Here is a 13,901-nt window from a genome sequence, read left to right as displayed (position 1 = left end):
GCATCCCTGGTCTCTCTCCACGATGACCATAGCAAAACCCACTCATGACAACCAAAAATGTCTCCAGATTATGTCAACTATTGTCTGGGGGGCAAAACTGCTCCTGTTTGAAAACCACTGGTGTAATATGAATTTTAGTAAAAATAACAGAAAAAATGGAGAGTAAGAAATAATAAAGAAATAATATAACAAATTTCCCCAGGCTAAAAATAGTCAGGTGTATTCAAGTGAAAGAAGCCAATGAGTGCTCAGGACAATGAATGAATAGGGCTTACTCCTAGATATTAGGTGAGAAATTTCAGAAGCCCAAGGTTTCAGAAAGACAAGATTCTGTAGAGAAAAAAAAAATATCCACATGGCATCACTGGCAACACTAAAAGTCAGAAAACAATGGAATATTATTTTCAAAATTCTGAAATAATATGAATTTTGAACTTAAAGTTCCATGTATTTATAAGTAGCACTTAGGCACAAAAGCAACATAAAAATACTCTCATACAGTCAGAGACCAACATCTACATGAAAGAAGTAGTCAGGGGCAACCTGAAGCAAAGAGGGAATATAAATCCAAAATAAAGTTAGAGTTGTGATACGATAAATATCACAACTGGCTTTTGGTAGTCACCATAGAAACCAGCCAAACAGAGTAATTATTGACATATAATGCACACAAATCAGCTTCACTCTGGAACTAGGCAATTGGAGATAAACAGAGGAGAGAGAATATGACTGTCTAGAGTGCAGAAGATAACTACTGAATGGATATAAACTCTAAAGTTGATCAAAACTATAAATTTTGGTATCTATGTTAAAATTTTAAGAGAAATTACTAGAAAAAGAAGTAGCATCTTTAAACTCAAATATCAACAAAGAAAATGTCTTTTGGAGCCAAGAAGATAGCGTGACTGAGTGGATGAGATTTGTGTAGGACATGATGACATGACACTGAGTGAGCATCAATCCTAACCATATTTGATTGAAATAAAAGTAGACGTTATGCTAGCCAAACACAACAAGTCCAGAAAGGGAATCTTCCCTCAGGTTGTCAGTTTACTACCAAGGCTTCTTAAAGAAAAAAGATATGAAACTGAAAAATCAGGCAAGGATGTTTACAAGATCACTCACAGCAGCACTGCTCTTAGTGGTGAGCTGGGAAGACAACAGAAGAACAGATAAATGGTGGTCTAATCATGTGATGGATATGACACTACAGTGCAAGTGAACAATTAATAGCTATGCAGTGTGTATGGGCACATTCATAGACATAACACTGAGTTAAAGAAGCAAGGCACATAAGAACACAAACAGTTTAATTCCAAATACCATGAAGTTCAATTGCAGGCAATCAAAACAATGTCATTTTAGAGATGCACACATCTCTAAAGTTGGCAAAGCCATAAAGAACCTCAGGTGAATGATAATAAAAATCAGGATAGAAATTACCTGGGGATAGGGGTGGGATGCAACTGAGGAAGGTAGCCAGGATGGTTCTAAGGGTCTATTTCTTAACCAGAGTGCTTGATAAAAAGATATCTGATTTATTAGTATGTTTAGTAGCTAGCTGCATGATGCATATACTACTGCAGGCATAGTTTTCACAACAAAAAAAATCATAAATCTCAGTCGAATAAAAGACATGTAGTTCCACATCCAGTTACAATGGAGATTGTCAAGAGCATCTCTTGAGCTGTAATCACGAGACAAAGCTGAATTATCAAACAGACAAAAACATGTGTTTTGCGGGGGCTATCAAAAAAGTAGTGAATGCAAATAAGTCTAAATAAACTAAACTCTGCCATGAGATGAGCCCTTCAGTGTGACTCATCTCTGCAGCACAAGACAGAGGCAGATAAACTGCTAGGACACAGAGAAACCTATTTAGCAAGAGCAACTGCATTTAGGCAGGTATGGTAGAGTGGCATTGGATGCTCCCCGAATACAGAGCTAGTACTCCCTGCCCCCCAGTTGTCTTCCATGACCACTACTGGGCAAGTGGTGATGTGGAAAGTGGGGACAGGGCAGGAAACAGATGGCTGCAATCTCACAGTGCTTAGATCTGTATGTTTCTGAGTCACGATTCTTCTACAATGAAGACATTCATTTACTAGTATTTCCAAACAAATAATAATGTTTTATTTGTTTTAAGCCTCTGCTGTCACCTCTCACTTGTCATCTTCACTCTCAACCATTAAGAAAGTACCTGGGAGGGGCTTCCCCGGTGGCGCAGCGGTTGAGCGCTGGGTTGCGAAGCTGCCCGCGGCCTCTGCCGCGCCGGTTCGATCCCTGGCTGCTCCCCGGCCACCGGAGGAGGGTCCCACATGGCGCGCAGACCTCCCCTGCCACCCGCTGCTCCCCTCAGCAGTGTCCTTTGGTCCTTCTGCCTGCTCTGCTCCCTGCTCTGGCTCTGGTGAATTCTCTCACCCTCCCGCGCTTCTGACTGTACCCAGTGCTTGTATAAACAAACAAACAAATAAATAAATAAATAAACATGCCTCTATTAAAAAAATATATATATTAAAAAAAAAAAAAAAGTGCCTGGGTTAGGGAAAGGGAAGGAATGTCAGCTCCCTAAGGAAACAACCCAGGAAATGGGAAGATGTTCTAGTATGATTCCATGTAGCAACCAAACCATGGTCCATGTCCAGCAGCAGGGAGAATAGAGTGGATGAGAATAAACCACACCTGGATTCCAGCACCAACAAGTGTCCAATAAACATCTGCTGAAATGCAAGTAGCTTGAGTTACCTACCCTTCACACTGACGGCTTCACTATGTAGTTGTGAAAGCCATATCAGCCATCTCTGTAGGTACCCCAGGATTTATAACAGCATCCACAGAAGGTTTCAAAGACTTTGCAGGCCAAAAAGGGAAGGTGGAATCACACAGAAGCTACAGCTTCTCTGACTTTTGGTAAATCTGGGGGTTTATACGTACAAAGGAAATAGGACTGTGCCTATATAAAAATAAGCTCCTGAAGTAAACTGTTAGGAAAATGCTCCCAATTGGCATGAGTGGCTGGGAGACAAGGTGGGATTATAAATCTCTTTTCTTCATTTTCCAATCTTGCTTTTACAGTGTTCTTGTTTTTACAAATCAAGACAGACAAAGTGAAATATACATGGAAACACAGTGAAAGGGCCCTTGGCTTTAGCCCAGCCCAGTGGGATGCATATGTCTGATGGTCTCAAAGTTCAAGAGAGAGATCGTTCCTTAAATAAAGACATAGCCCCATGGTTAAGAACCCAGTGTCTGGAATCAGACCGGTTTGGTGCAAAAGCTCTGCCAGCCTCAAGCAAGTTACTTAACACTCTGAGTCCTGGTTTCTTACTTTCTGAAGTGGGAGCAATGCCAGTACCTAGAGGCACTGTTGTTTGTAAGGATAAAGTACTAAGTAACCAGGAACTAAGTACTTAGGAACTTTATAAGGAGGAAGTACATAGGAACCACATAGTCGGTTCTCAACAAGCACGGGCAGCTATTACTGAGACGATCATCAGTCTTATTCCAAGTTTTATTCTTAGACACTATTGAAACAAGATGATGAGTGGTCAGAACAAGACATGAACGGGTCAGTCCACACAGCTGGGATGATGAGGCCTCACCTATGCAGTTGCCCATCCCTCACTTTCAAGCACATGCATTCATGTGATCTTGTTTGAGAAACCCTGCAAAGCTGGCAAGAGGTTTGATTCTGCTTTTAAGCTTGGTAAGAGGATAAGTAACTATGCCGTCTTGCACAAGAAATGCTTTAGTGCCTCAGAACAATGACATAATCAGATGAGCTGTTCCTGAGCTCCACTGGCACCCTGGCCACTGGGGAGAACCCCCACCAAGCGCTCCTCGTGATGGCTGGAGGACCCCTTCCTGCCAGGCACTAGCCTCCACACCCTGCCTGATCTCATGTCTCAGCACACTCTGAAGTCCTTGCAGATCCTTGGGGAATTTCTTTTGCAATAGAAAGGAAGGGGAATGTTCATTTTACATTTTTTAAACTTTTAAAATGAACTATAACATACGGCTTGAAAAAATGTACATACATGTCAAAAGCTGATGGCTTGACAACTTTTCACAAACTCAACACAACTGTGTAACCTGCCAAACAGAATACTCCAGCACCCGAGACCCTCTTGTGCCCCTGAGAGCTAAATGCTACCTCTCCCACTTCCAGCAGCACCAACAGTTCTGTCTGCTTTTAAATGTGATGCAGGTGGAATCCTGCCAAGTGTATTTTTGTGTTTGGCTTCTTTGGCTCAGCAATACATTTGTGAGATTCATTCAGTTTGCCACCTTGTATGAGCACACCACAGGCGCTGGTCTACCCTCAGCAGGCATCGGTCGTTACCATGGGCTGCGGCGCACAGCTCCCAGGAATGCCTGTCCATTTCTGTTGTGTCCACTGAGAGGTGAGGTTGCTGGGTAGGTTTATATATGGCTTTAGTGGATGCTGCCTAACAGGTTTTCAAAAAAGGTTTACCTAGTGCTTCTTTTTATAGTGTCCTTTTACTGGTTGCTTCAAAGACATAAAACATAGACTACATAGAACTTGGCTTATCCGTAAGCATCAGGAGGCGGCTTTCAAGCAATCTTCTGGAATTTTCTACATTCTCTGGTAATAATAGCTGCTTCCCAGAGGGACAAACAGATCTTAGAAACCTGGACTCCAACCTCCTTGCAAACCCCTGGAACATTCAAATGCCATTAGCAAGGGGAGCTCTCTCACCTCCGAAACCTGCCCATTCCACAGCTCAAATTCTTAGAAATCCCTTTCTCCCCTGGACATCTCCCCCAGCCCTGATACTGCCCTCTCCATTCTAGACCTTTCAGTCTAGACTACATACCACTCTTTCCTGTCCACATAGAAATGCCCAGAACTGTGCCCTACTGGCAGATGGGGCCAGAACAGGCTGGAAGACCAAGGTCCCATCATGGCCCCAACTCAGGCCTCATGCTCATCATGTTCTCAGCATCCAGACTTGGGCATTTAGCCTGCATATTAGAGCTCAAGAACTTAGAGAACAGGAAGTTCTTCAAGTCCTACAGTTCTAGGAGATGAGGCTACTGGGGACCTGAGCAGAGAAGAGGAACCCAATCACTGCCTCCCAGTCTATACCTGACACAAGTGCCAGTCCACTCGTTTTCTCACCCTATCACCAGGGTCCCTGCTCCATCTCCCTCCTGCATGACGCCCCCGGAGGGTAGCCTTGACAGTGCCATAGGTCTGGCCTGAAGGTCAAAAGGCTCTTAGGCACCTGTGGGCAGGATCCTGGTGCCCCCCCAGAACACAGCCCACAGCTCACTTACTGACTCGATAGCCCAGGCCCTCGGCATGAATCCTCTTGGCCATGAATTGTCCTTCGATCAGGGCACGAATCTCCACTTCCCTGGGGAATGCTGGGACCTGTTTCCAGAAGAAGGGCACACAATGAAGAGCTCTCCTTACCCACTGGCACATGTGTGAGTGTGAGTGTGTGTGTGTGTGTGTGTGGTCTTTTTAAACAACAGCCTGGATGCGGACTCAGGCTTCCATGGGACAGCATGCAGGGTTAGGCTCTTGAACTACTAACTTTACCTGCCACACACACTCACACTAACACACACCTCACAGCCTCAGATGGGTGTCAATCTGCGGAGTGAGAGCACCAGACAGCTGTCACAGCAGCTAAGAGCTCAAGCGCTGTCTCTGCCACTCAGCTCTGCAACGTTAAATGAATTTTGTGGCTCTTGCTGAGCCTCATTTTCTTTCCTGACAAAAACTGAGGTAACAGTGGTACCCATGTTTCAGGGCTGTTGTAATGATCAATGTAGACAACAGAGCTCAATCTATATATGACACTAAGCGGCAGCCAGGAGCTTGTGCTGGGCACATACAATGTGAAGCATCTGATGGGGCATGGATGAGCATTTTCAGCCACTCTGGGACTAAGTTTCTTCATTCATTAAGGGGACAATAACACCTACCTCTCAGAGTTATTCTGAGATGAAAATGAGGCAGGTTAGAAAACTACCAGCGCAGAGCCCGGCACTCAGCAGTGCTAGGTGGGTCTGACAATGCTGCTGTCTCCCACCCCAGAGGCGCTCCTAGGCAGAGAAAACCCAGGAGCTGGGGAGCTGGGAGTTCTTGGGCATGTCGGCTAAAGCTGGCCAAGGGCAGGGTCTAGGAGGCTCAGTGATGCGTGGGCACATACACGTGCAGAGGGGAACCCTTGGGTTCTGCACTCCTCTCTGAGAGAAAGGCTGGCCTCTGTCTTGGATAAACTGCTGATCTCTCAGCATCTAGAATGTAGCCAGGCACATCAAAAAATGTTTGTTTTAACAATCAATAAGTAATGCCCCTAAAAGGAGCATTACTTGATAAGCAATTGTTGGAGTTAACACTCGAAGATGGAGCCAATTCAGCTCCAAAACCAGTAACTACACGTACCTCTCCATTTTCCGCACTAAACCTGTGACGGCCAACAACCTCGGGGGTGATCTCCATCACATCGAAATAAAAACCTGAAGCAAGACCAGTGGTCAAAAAGAAAAGCTTGACTTCTCAACAGAAACAGCAGCATGAAATGGCCCTTATCTTCTCCCCCAGATGACAGCAGCAAATCCCTCTTTCCAGCAGGACAAAGGGCAGTGGGAAAGGCCTAGGCAAGCCTTTCTTCGAGTCACATTTCCTGTTCTTACTTGGCAGCCGAGGCCAGGAGGCAGCGGCACAGCTAACCCTAACCTACCAGCATCGGCTGGATCCTGGAAGGCCCATCTTCACCCAGCTCAGAAGGCGCCCCCTTGTTGAGCACTTTTGCTAACAGAACCTCACATCTGGGGCAGGAAGCTTTGTCCAGGGAAGCACCAGGGTCAAGCAGGCCCTGATGGGGCGATCTCTGATGCTGCCACCAGGTGCTTCAAGGGGGACAGAAGATGGAGCTATGGGCTGATCTTCCATTTGGGATACAGAGCATCAGTCAAAAACAGCCTCTTAGCCCTACCTCACACTCAGCACGTGGGACTGTATCCAGCTTGCACGCCCGTGGAGCAGGACTGTGGACACACAGGCCTCCCTTTGGCTTTTTTGCTGCCCTCTCTCCCCAGTCAAGACCCTCCCCCGGGGTCCTCCCCATCCTGCAAGCAGCTGCTGCCCCTTCAAAGGCTCAGGCATCACCAAACAACCTACCCAGGTTTCCACCGTTTCCCATCTCTGTGGACCGAAGCGCCTTGGAGAACTCGCTCCAGGAACCGGAAGCAGACTCATCCCGGATCTTCTCTCTCATGAGGGAGCCATTTTTAAAGCTGTATAAGTGCACATGGGGCTGAGGGAGGGGCCCACCGCATGCAGCACTGAACCCTCGTGTTTCAGTGAAGGGTCCCAGGTGGAGGGGCTGCAGCTTAGGCTGCACCACAAGCCCCAGCCAGTGGGTGGCAGGTGTGAGGTTCCCCTCAGGTATCAAGCGCCCAACCCAGTAGTCACCGGAATGACTTGCCTAAGGCTCTGCTCAGAGGCTGCCATAAAAGAGCCCCAGGGAGACAAGGAGCTAGGGTTTCTGCACATTGTACCACGTGGAATAGGGTGAGGTTGGTAAGGTTTACTAGACCTCAAAATTCTATAGTGGTTCCAGGGGCTTAGAGGCACAAAACCTTTCCTCAGCAGCTTCGGGCAGGTCTCCAAAGGCCTGTGCTCAGGGTGCAGAGCCCACCCATTAGTAAGAACTATGCAGAAGCAGGACATCCTGCTGCCATTAGTTGCTACCATGTGCCAGACATGTCACAACAACATTATGAAACAAATGCTCTGATTCCCCCTAACTTAAGAGCTAAGCATGACTTGGGTGTGCTGTGGGGTTTGTCCCAGGTCACAGAGGATGCAGCTGGAGAGGGATTGGGATTTCAATCCGGATTGGGGGGAGTCTGGATCTTGTGTTCATCTCCCAATCCCCCTCCCCCACAGCTTGCTGTCAGAAAGACCCAGTGAGTCGCTGGGGTCTGAGCTGCCCACGAGAGCCTGTTTCAAAGAACAACTAAGTGGGGAGTCCAGATGGTGCCAGACCTGCCCATGCCACCGCACCCCCAACCAGCCTACCACAGGAGTGCCATGTAGTGCTGGGGATCAACAGGGTTGCAGAAGATGTGGCCCTCCAGGGCGGGTGTGGGCTCCTGGAGCCAGAGAAACAGGGTGTCACTGGTGCCCAGGCTGACCTGGGGAGAAAGGGGAAGAGGCAGGGTGCCTCAGCCTTTGGCTGGGTCTACCCACTCTGACCCCTCGCTTCACGCCTCATGCTACAGACCTCAGGTTGGATGCCAATTCCTTGGAGAAACCCTTCTGACCCTCCCACACCAGACAAGTCAGAAGTTGACTCCCTGATCTAGGCTCTCAGGGATCTCAAGGGACACTTTTCTAGAACTTATGCAAACTGCATCTAACTAATCATCTGGATGGTGGTTGTTTTCCCAAATGACCATCCCACTAAACCCAGGTCATGACTTGTGTCCATCTTATTCATTTGGGGAGTTCACAGTCCTCTAACCCAAGGTTTGAGGCTCTGCCACAGTGCTCACCAAGACCGGCCCTGGTCAAGGCAGACAGGCAGTCTACCTGCACAGTGAAGGCAACTGACATTAAAAGAGAGGTACAGGCAGGCCCAGGACTGGGTGTCAGTGTCCTGTCCCTCGGCTGCCTTTTAGGACCAGCAGATTCTCTGATAAGTAGCAAAGATGCTGCTGAGAACCAGCCCCCTTGGCCTCCAGATCAGAAAGAGCTGGGTCCACCCGTGAGTGTGAGAAGTCACCTACCGCAATGTCACCTTCCTCCAGCCGCATGCCTGCCAGTGATGCTGAGAATGGAAGGGAGTCTCTGGTTAACTGGAAGTCACATGGGAGCCACAAAGAAACTGCAAACACCCCCTGGATGGGAGCACATCCCCCCCATTGTACTGGGGTAAAGGGAGGAATAGACAGTAAGGGGTCAGGAGGCCCAAAGAGGAGACAGTCTCAGGGGTCAGAAGGTGGTGTCTCTGTGGTCAGGGTCTCTGATTTGGGCTGGGATGTCTCTTACCTAAAGGAGATCAAACTCCCAACTGTGAGATGCTCCCAAGATTGCAGAGAGCCAAGAGGGTCAAGTCAAGACTCCAGGATACACATGGCAGAGAAAGACAAAGGTAAGAGAGGAGCAGAATGAGGCCCCAACAGAATAAAAAGGGGTTAAGGCCATGTTGGCTGCCTATCATCCTTTAGACATGACCCCACACAGCAATCTTTAGCTGCCTTGTTCACTGACATACTCTGAAATGAAAGAAGGCCTAGCACATAGTAGGTGCTCACTAAGCATTGAGTGAATGAATGCGTGAAGAGACATGAGAGGGGAACAGGCGTGCATGAAGAGAGGCACAATCAGCAGGGTGTATTCGAGCCTGGGATCCAGGAATCCCATCTCGGAGAAGTTACTCCCAGGGACAAGGACAGGACAGGATGAGGACCACAACACTGTTTGCATTGCCCACATGCAGGAACGTACGCCAGTCTGCATCCCAAGGGAAGGAAGTAAATGCTGGGATAACTGACCTTAGATAACCATTAAAATGATGTTGCACATAAATATTGCCTGGGTTGATAGGCTGTCTGTAGGCCTAGAAAAATTTTAACTGCGGTCACCTCTGGGTTAAAGGATTATGAATGATTTTTATGTCCTTCATTTTAGTTTGTTGGTATTTAAACATATTTTCTGCAATGAAGAGGCACCCTTTGTGAATAAGGAAAAAAGCATGAGCCTTTGCTAGTCTATTTGCTAGTGTTTTAATGAAGGACCAACGAATGCATTTTTGAAGGTAGCAGCAAACTGAAAGTTAGACTTTGGGAGGGACTGGCTAAGGGCTATGCCCAACATTTAGCCTGAAACCAAAGTCCAAGAGGAAGGCTAGAAAGCTGCTCTTTGCCATTCCAGCTCCAACACGCCCAGAGGCTCACATTTCAGTGTTTATAAAGCAGACCCATTATTCTCCCTCATGGTTTTCCTACTTGATAGAGTTAAGTATGTATTTTCCTAATAAGACTCAGTGAAGATTTCATTTTGAAAGGAAACAAACACTGCCTACAGAGTATAGAATTTTCCTGAATGGTGCCTGTCTCCTGTTCTCATCTGAAGGACACCAGACCCCCCACTTCTTGGGGCTGACAGGAACAGGGACCTGAGCATCCCCTGGGAGCTGCACGCCAGAGCTGCTAGGGTGTGGACACCAAAAACAACTGACTCATAGGAGAGAGGCACGTGTCTGTGGAGTTGTACGTAGTGATAGTCAGAGCTATTATTACATTCCACATTTTTTCTAGTGCCTATCCTTTTGTGATTAGGAAGAAACATTTATGTCACTGGTTCCCCTCTTCCTGCCCCACTCTGCTTTGGCCTGTCTGCTGTTGGAGCTGAGGGCTTGGCCAGGGCTTCCCACCACGCTCGTGGGTACATCAGTGTCCTGGATGGAACCCCCAGGAGTTCTGTCTTCCCTGTCTGGATGGAACCCCCAGGAGTTCTGTCTTCCCTGTCCCTGAGCAGTTTCTGTGATCACACCAAGCACCAACCCAAGCCCAGAGTAGGCTTTGAAGAAAGGATGCCAGTGACATGGAATCCGCCCCTCGTCTGTGTAACAAACAGGAGGAAAGTACTAGGAGGCTGACGGGTGTGAGAACAGGGAGAAGTGCTGAAATAAAAAAATAACTGAAAAGAAATGTTTTTAGGGCCTCCCCGGTGGCGCAGCGGTTGAGCGCTGGGTTGCGAAGCTGCCCGCGGCCTCTGCGGCGCCGGTTCGATCCCCGGCTGCTCCCCGGCCACCGGCGGAGGATCCCACATGGTGCGCAGACCTCTCCTGCCACCCGCTGCTCCCCTCAGCAGTGTACTTCGGTCCTTCTGCCTGCTCTGCTCCCCGCTCTGGCTCTGGTGAATTCTCTCACCCTCCCGTGCTTCTGACTGTACCCAGTGCATGTATAAACAAAACAAACAAACAAACAAAATAAATAAATAAAACATGCCTCTATAAAAAAATAAAAAAAATAAATAAATAAAAAAAAAAAAAGAAATGTTTTTAAAAGGAGCAGGAAAGAGCAGAAATAGAGACCCACACGCCCTGGACATGGACAGAAGGAAGAGTGCTTCTAAGCAGGAAGATGAGATTCCCCATGACAGCAGATCCTGCGCCCGGGTGTAGCAGCCAAATCCCCTACGTGTACCTGAGACCCTTCCTCAGAGCCTAGCATGGAGATTTGGAGTTGAGTTGCCAGAGAAAACATAAGACACTTGGTTAAATTTGAATTTCAGAGAAACAAGAGTTGAGACATATAGTAACAACTTATTTGTTCTTTATCTGAAATTCAAATATTGCACAGGACACACTTTAGCAAAGCAATTATTTGTCTTCTGAAATTCAAATTTCATTGGGTCTTGTTTGTATCTACCAAATCCAGCAACCCTATCTGGGTGACTCATTAGGCAAAAGGCTGCAAGTGGGGGGCTGAGGGGTCTCAGTTAGGGTGCAACTCAGTGTGGCTGCTGGTCTTTCTTCAGAGACCGGCTGGCTACCCTCAGGAGTAGGCTTCAGGAACCCTGGAGGAGGCAGAGGAGAGGCCAGTGGGAGCGGGGGGGACAGGAGTGTGGATGAAGGATAAGTCCTATCTCAGATGATATGACCCATGTCCTAGAAGAAGGACTGGAAACACTTAGATGCTTAGCTTGGAGCAGAAAAGGCAGGTTAGGGAGGGTGGACATGCTTGCCTTCCTAGTCACTGATCAGTTTCACAAGCAGGGAGCAGCCCTCAGTGGCTCCTGAAACCAGAGTCAGGGCCCAGGTGGGTCAGGGACAAGAGGTGGATTTCAGGACAGCAAGAGGACAGCCAGGGAGGGAGGCCCCATCAGAAGGGTTTCAAGGAGGGCGGGGAGTCAAGGGGCTAAATGGGGCAGGGGAATTGCCACATGTCCAGCTGGTCCAAGTCAGCTACTTGGAGTGTGAACCCACCTGAGGTACTCACCTGGGTTGTCGCCAGTGAAGGCCACCACTTTGCAGCCTGGAGAAAACCCATAGCGCTGGACATGGTAGGAAGAAATGTTTCCCTGCAGAGAAAGGCAAGCACACTCTTCAGGCAAATTCCATCATGCAGCACAGCCACCCACACCTCAGGGCATGGGAATGCTGTGGGCCGCAGGGGTCACAGACCAGGGGTGTCCTGCTTACACCCAAGGAAACCTGTGCGGTTCTGGATCCCAGATGAGTCTTCTGTGGCTGGGAGAGTCGAGATAGTCAGGTCCTCCTGTGCCCATTCCTCCCAGTCAGAAGTCACAGGCCTCTGGTTGTTCTGGCTGTGAGGCATGTGCTCTCCACCAAAGGGCCCGTGGGCAGGGCCCAGGTCTCTCTCTCTGCCTCCTTCTCCCCACAGAACCACCAAGAGCTAAGCCGGTCAACCAAGGCACACCAGGGCCTTCCCAGGCAGAGTCAGTTCTGAAGTGGGGTGGGGTGTGGGGGTGTGGGCCATACTGATTATTAAAATCTTTCAATATTAATGGGGGGGAGGGGTGGAGGTGGCAGGGGCAGGCATTATCTTAAGTACTTTCCATGTTCCACTCGCCGAGATAGAAAGTAATATATCCATTGGTCCAGAACAGTGGAAGTGATGACACAACTGAGGCACAGATCCACGTCACAGAATTGGTTACAGGGGAGCCAGGACTCCATCGCAGGTAGCCTGCCCCCAAGGCTGTGCTCTCCCATGCTCGCCGGTATTTCTAATATCTCCAAACTGCCCACTTCAATCTTCAGTGGTGGTCCTTCACCCCAGAATTTCAACTTTCTGAGCATTTCTTCCTAAAATCATCTGGAACCTACGCCTTCAATATTTTTTCCCAATTCTAATAAATTCCTAATGGAATTTTCTGAAGTCCCTTCCAATTCCCCTGCCACACGGCAGTAATTCATACATGTGCCCATATGCCTTCTCACTGCAAGGCATTGACCCAGACATGTTAATTTGACTTATGCCAAACACTTGTCTTATACATTGTATGTATAAGACTTGTATGTATAAGATTTGTATGTAACAGAAAATCTATGTGTATATCTGTGTATCAATGAGTGAGTGTGTGACTGGGGAGAGGGGAAACTGACTCCTTAGTAGCTGTGAATTCTTTAAGTGAGTCACATTAAGTGAGTCACATTGCCTGATAAGGAAAATCCAGTGGATTTTCATTTCTGCCCTTGCCTCTGAGTCCCAACCTAACCACCACCCCCCGCCAAGCTTGCTAATTAAAGAATGAAAATTTAAATTAAAAAAAAAAAAAACAACAAAAAACCGAGCCACCTCATTGGAAAGGGCACTCACCATGACGGAGCACGAAGCTACTGGTGGGCCAAGCTTCTCCTCTAAATGAGGTGCGCAGGCATCGAGGCAAGCCCGCGACCAGACTTTGTCCTGGACCTGCAACAAATTCATTCCAGAACCTAGGAAGAAAAACAAATGATAGGAACATTTTGAAAAAGAACTTTCTGTGAAAAGTGTACAACTCTGACAAAGGACAGATTATTCTCTCACTCTTGTCTCTGGAGCTCTTTCTCAGTGGAATGTTCATAAGGTGCCTGGGTCATCCCGGAACCAGCCGACCAGAGGTCAGGAGGGCCCTTGGAAACACCTGGCCTCACCGCTGCCCCCCTGTTCCTCACAGGCTCCAATACCCCTCAGTCTGGAAATCTGCTTGAAGCTAAGAGATGGCTGGGGTGGGGTTGGGGGTACCAGCAAGGTATTGACTAGAAACTGCTCTTTTTGTCCCCTGTGATGCAGGGGTCTCCTCAAGACGGTCCTGGTGCTGGCGAGGGCAGTCCACATGGATGCCCAACATGTGCGGCTTTTGGAGGAAATCTCTCAGGCCTTCTGAACTTCCTCATGCTCAT

General features: G+C 47.9%; 1 protein-coding gene across 1 annotated transcript in view; it reads right to left on the bottom strand.

Annotated features, from left to right (window-relative positions):
• Positions 1-13,901, bottom strand: part of XYLB (xylulokinase) — a 35,250-nt gene that overhangs the window by 9,470 nt on the left and 11,879 nt on the right. The window contains exons 9-15 of the mRNA XM_037526604.2: positions 13,336-13,454; positions 11,992-12,073; positions 8,773-8,813; positions 8,063-8,178; positions 7,160-7,275; positions 6,422-6,495; positions 5,302-5,398 (exon numbers count right to left, since the gene is read on the bottom strand). Of these exons, the coding sequence (XP_037382501.1) occupies positions 5,302-5,398; positions 6,422-6,495; positions 7,160-7,275; positions 8,063-8,178; positions 8,773-8,813; positions 11,992-12,073; positions 13,336-13,454 (645 nt within the window). The remainder of the gene's footprint in view (positions 1-5,301; positions 5,399-6,421; positions 6,496-7,159; positions 7,276-8,062; positions 8,179-8,772; positions 8,814-11,991; positions 12,074-13,335; positions 13,455-13,901) is intronic.

This window comes from Talpa occidentalis, unplaced genomic scaffold, assembly GCF_014898055.3.
Source record: "Talpa occidentalis isolate TD23 unplaced genomic scaffold, MPIMG_talOcc4v2.1 talOcc4.10, whole genome shotgun sequence".
Taxonomy (NCBI): domain Eukaryota; kingdom Metazoa; phylum Chordata; class Mammalia; order Eulipotyphla; family Talpidae; genus Talpa; species Talpa occidentalis.
Note: the sequence above shows the minus strand (reverse complement) of the source record. Positions and strands in the feature narration are given on the sequence as shown.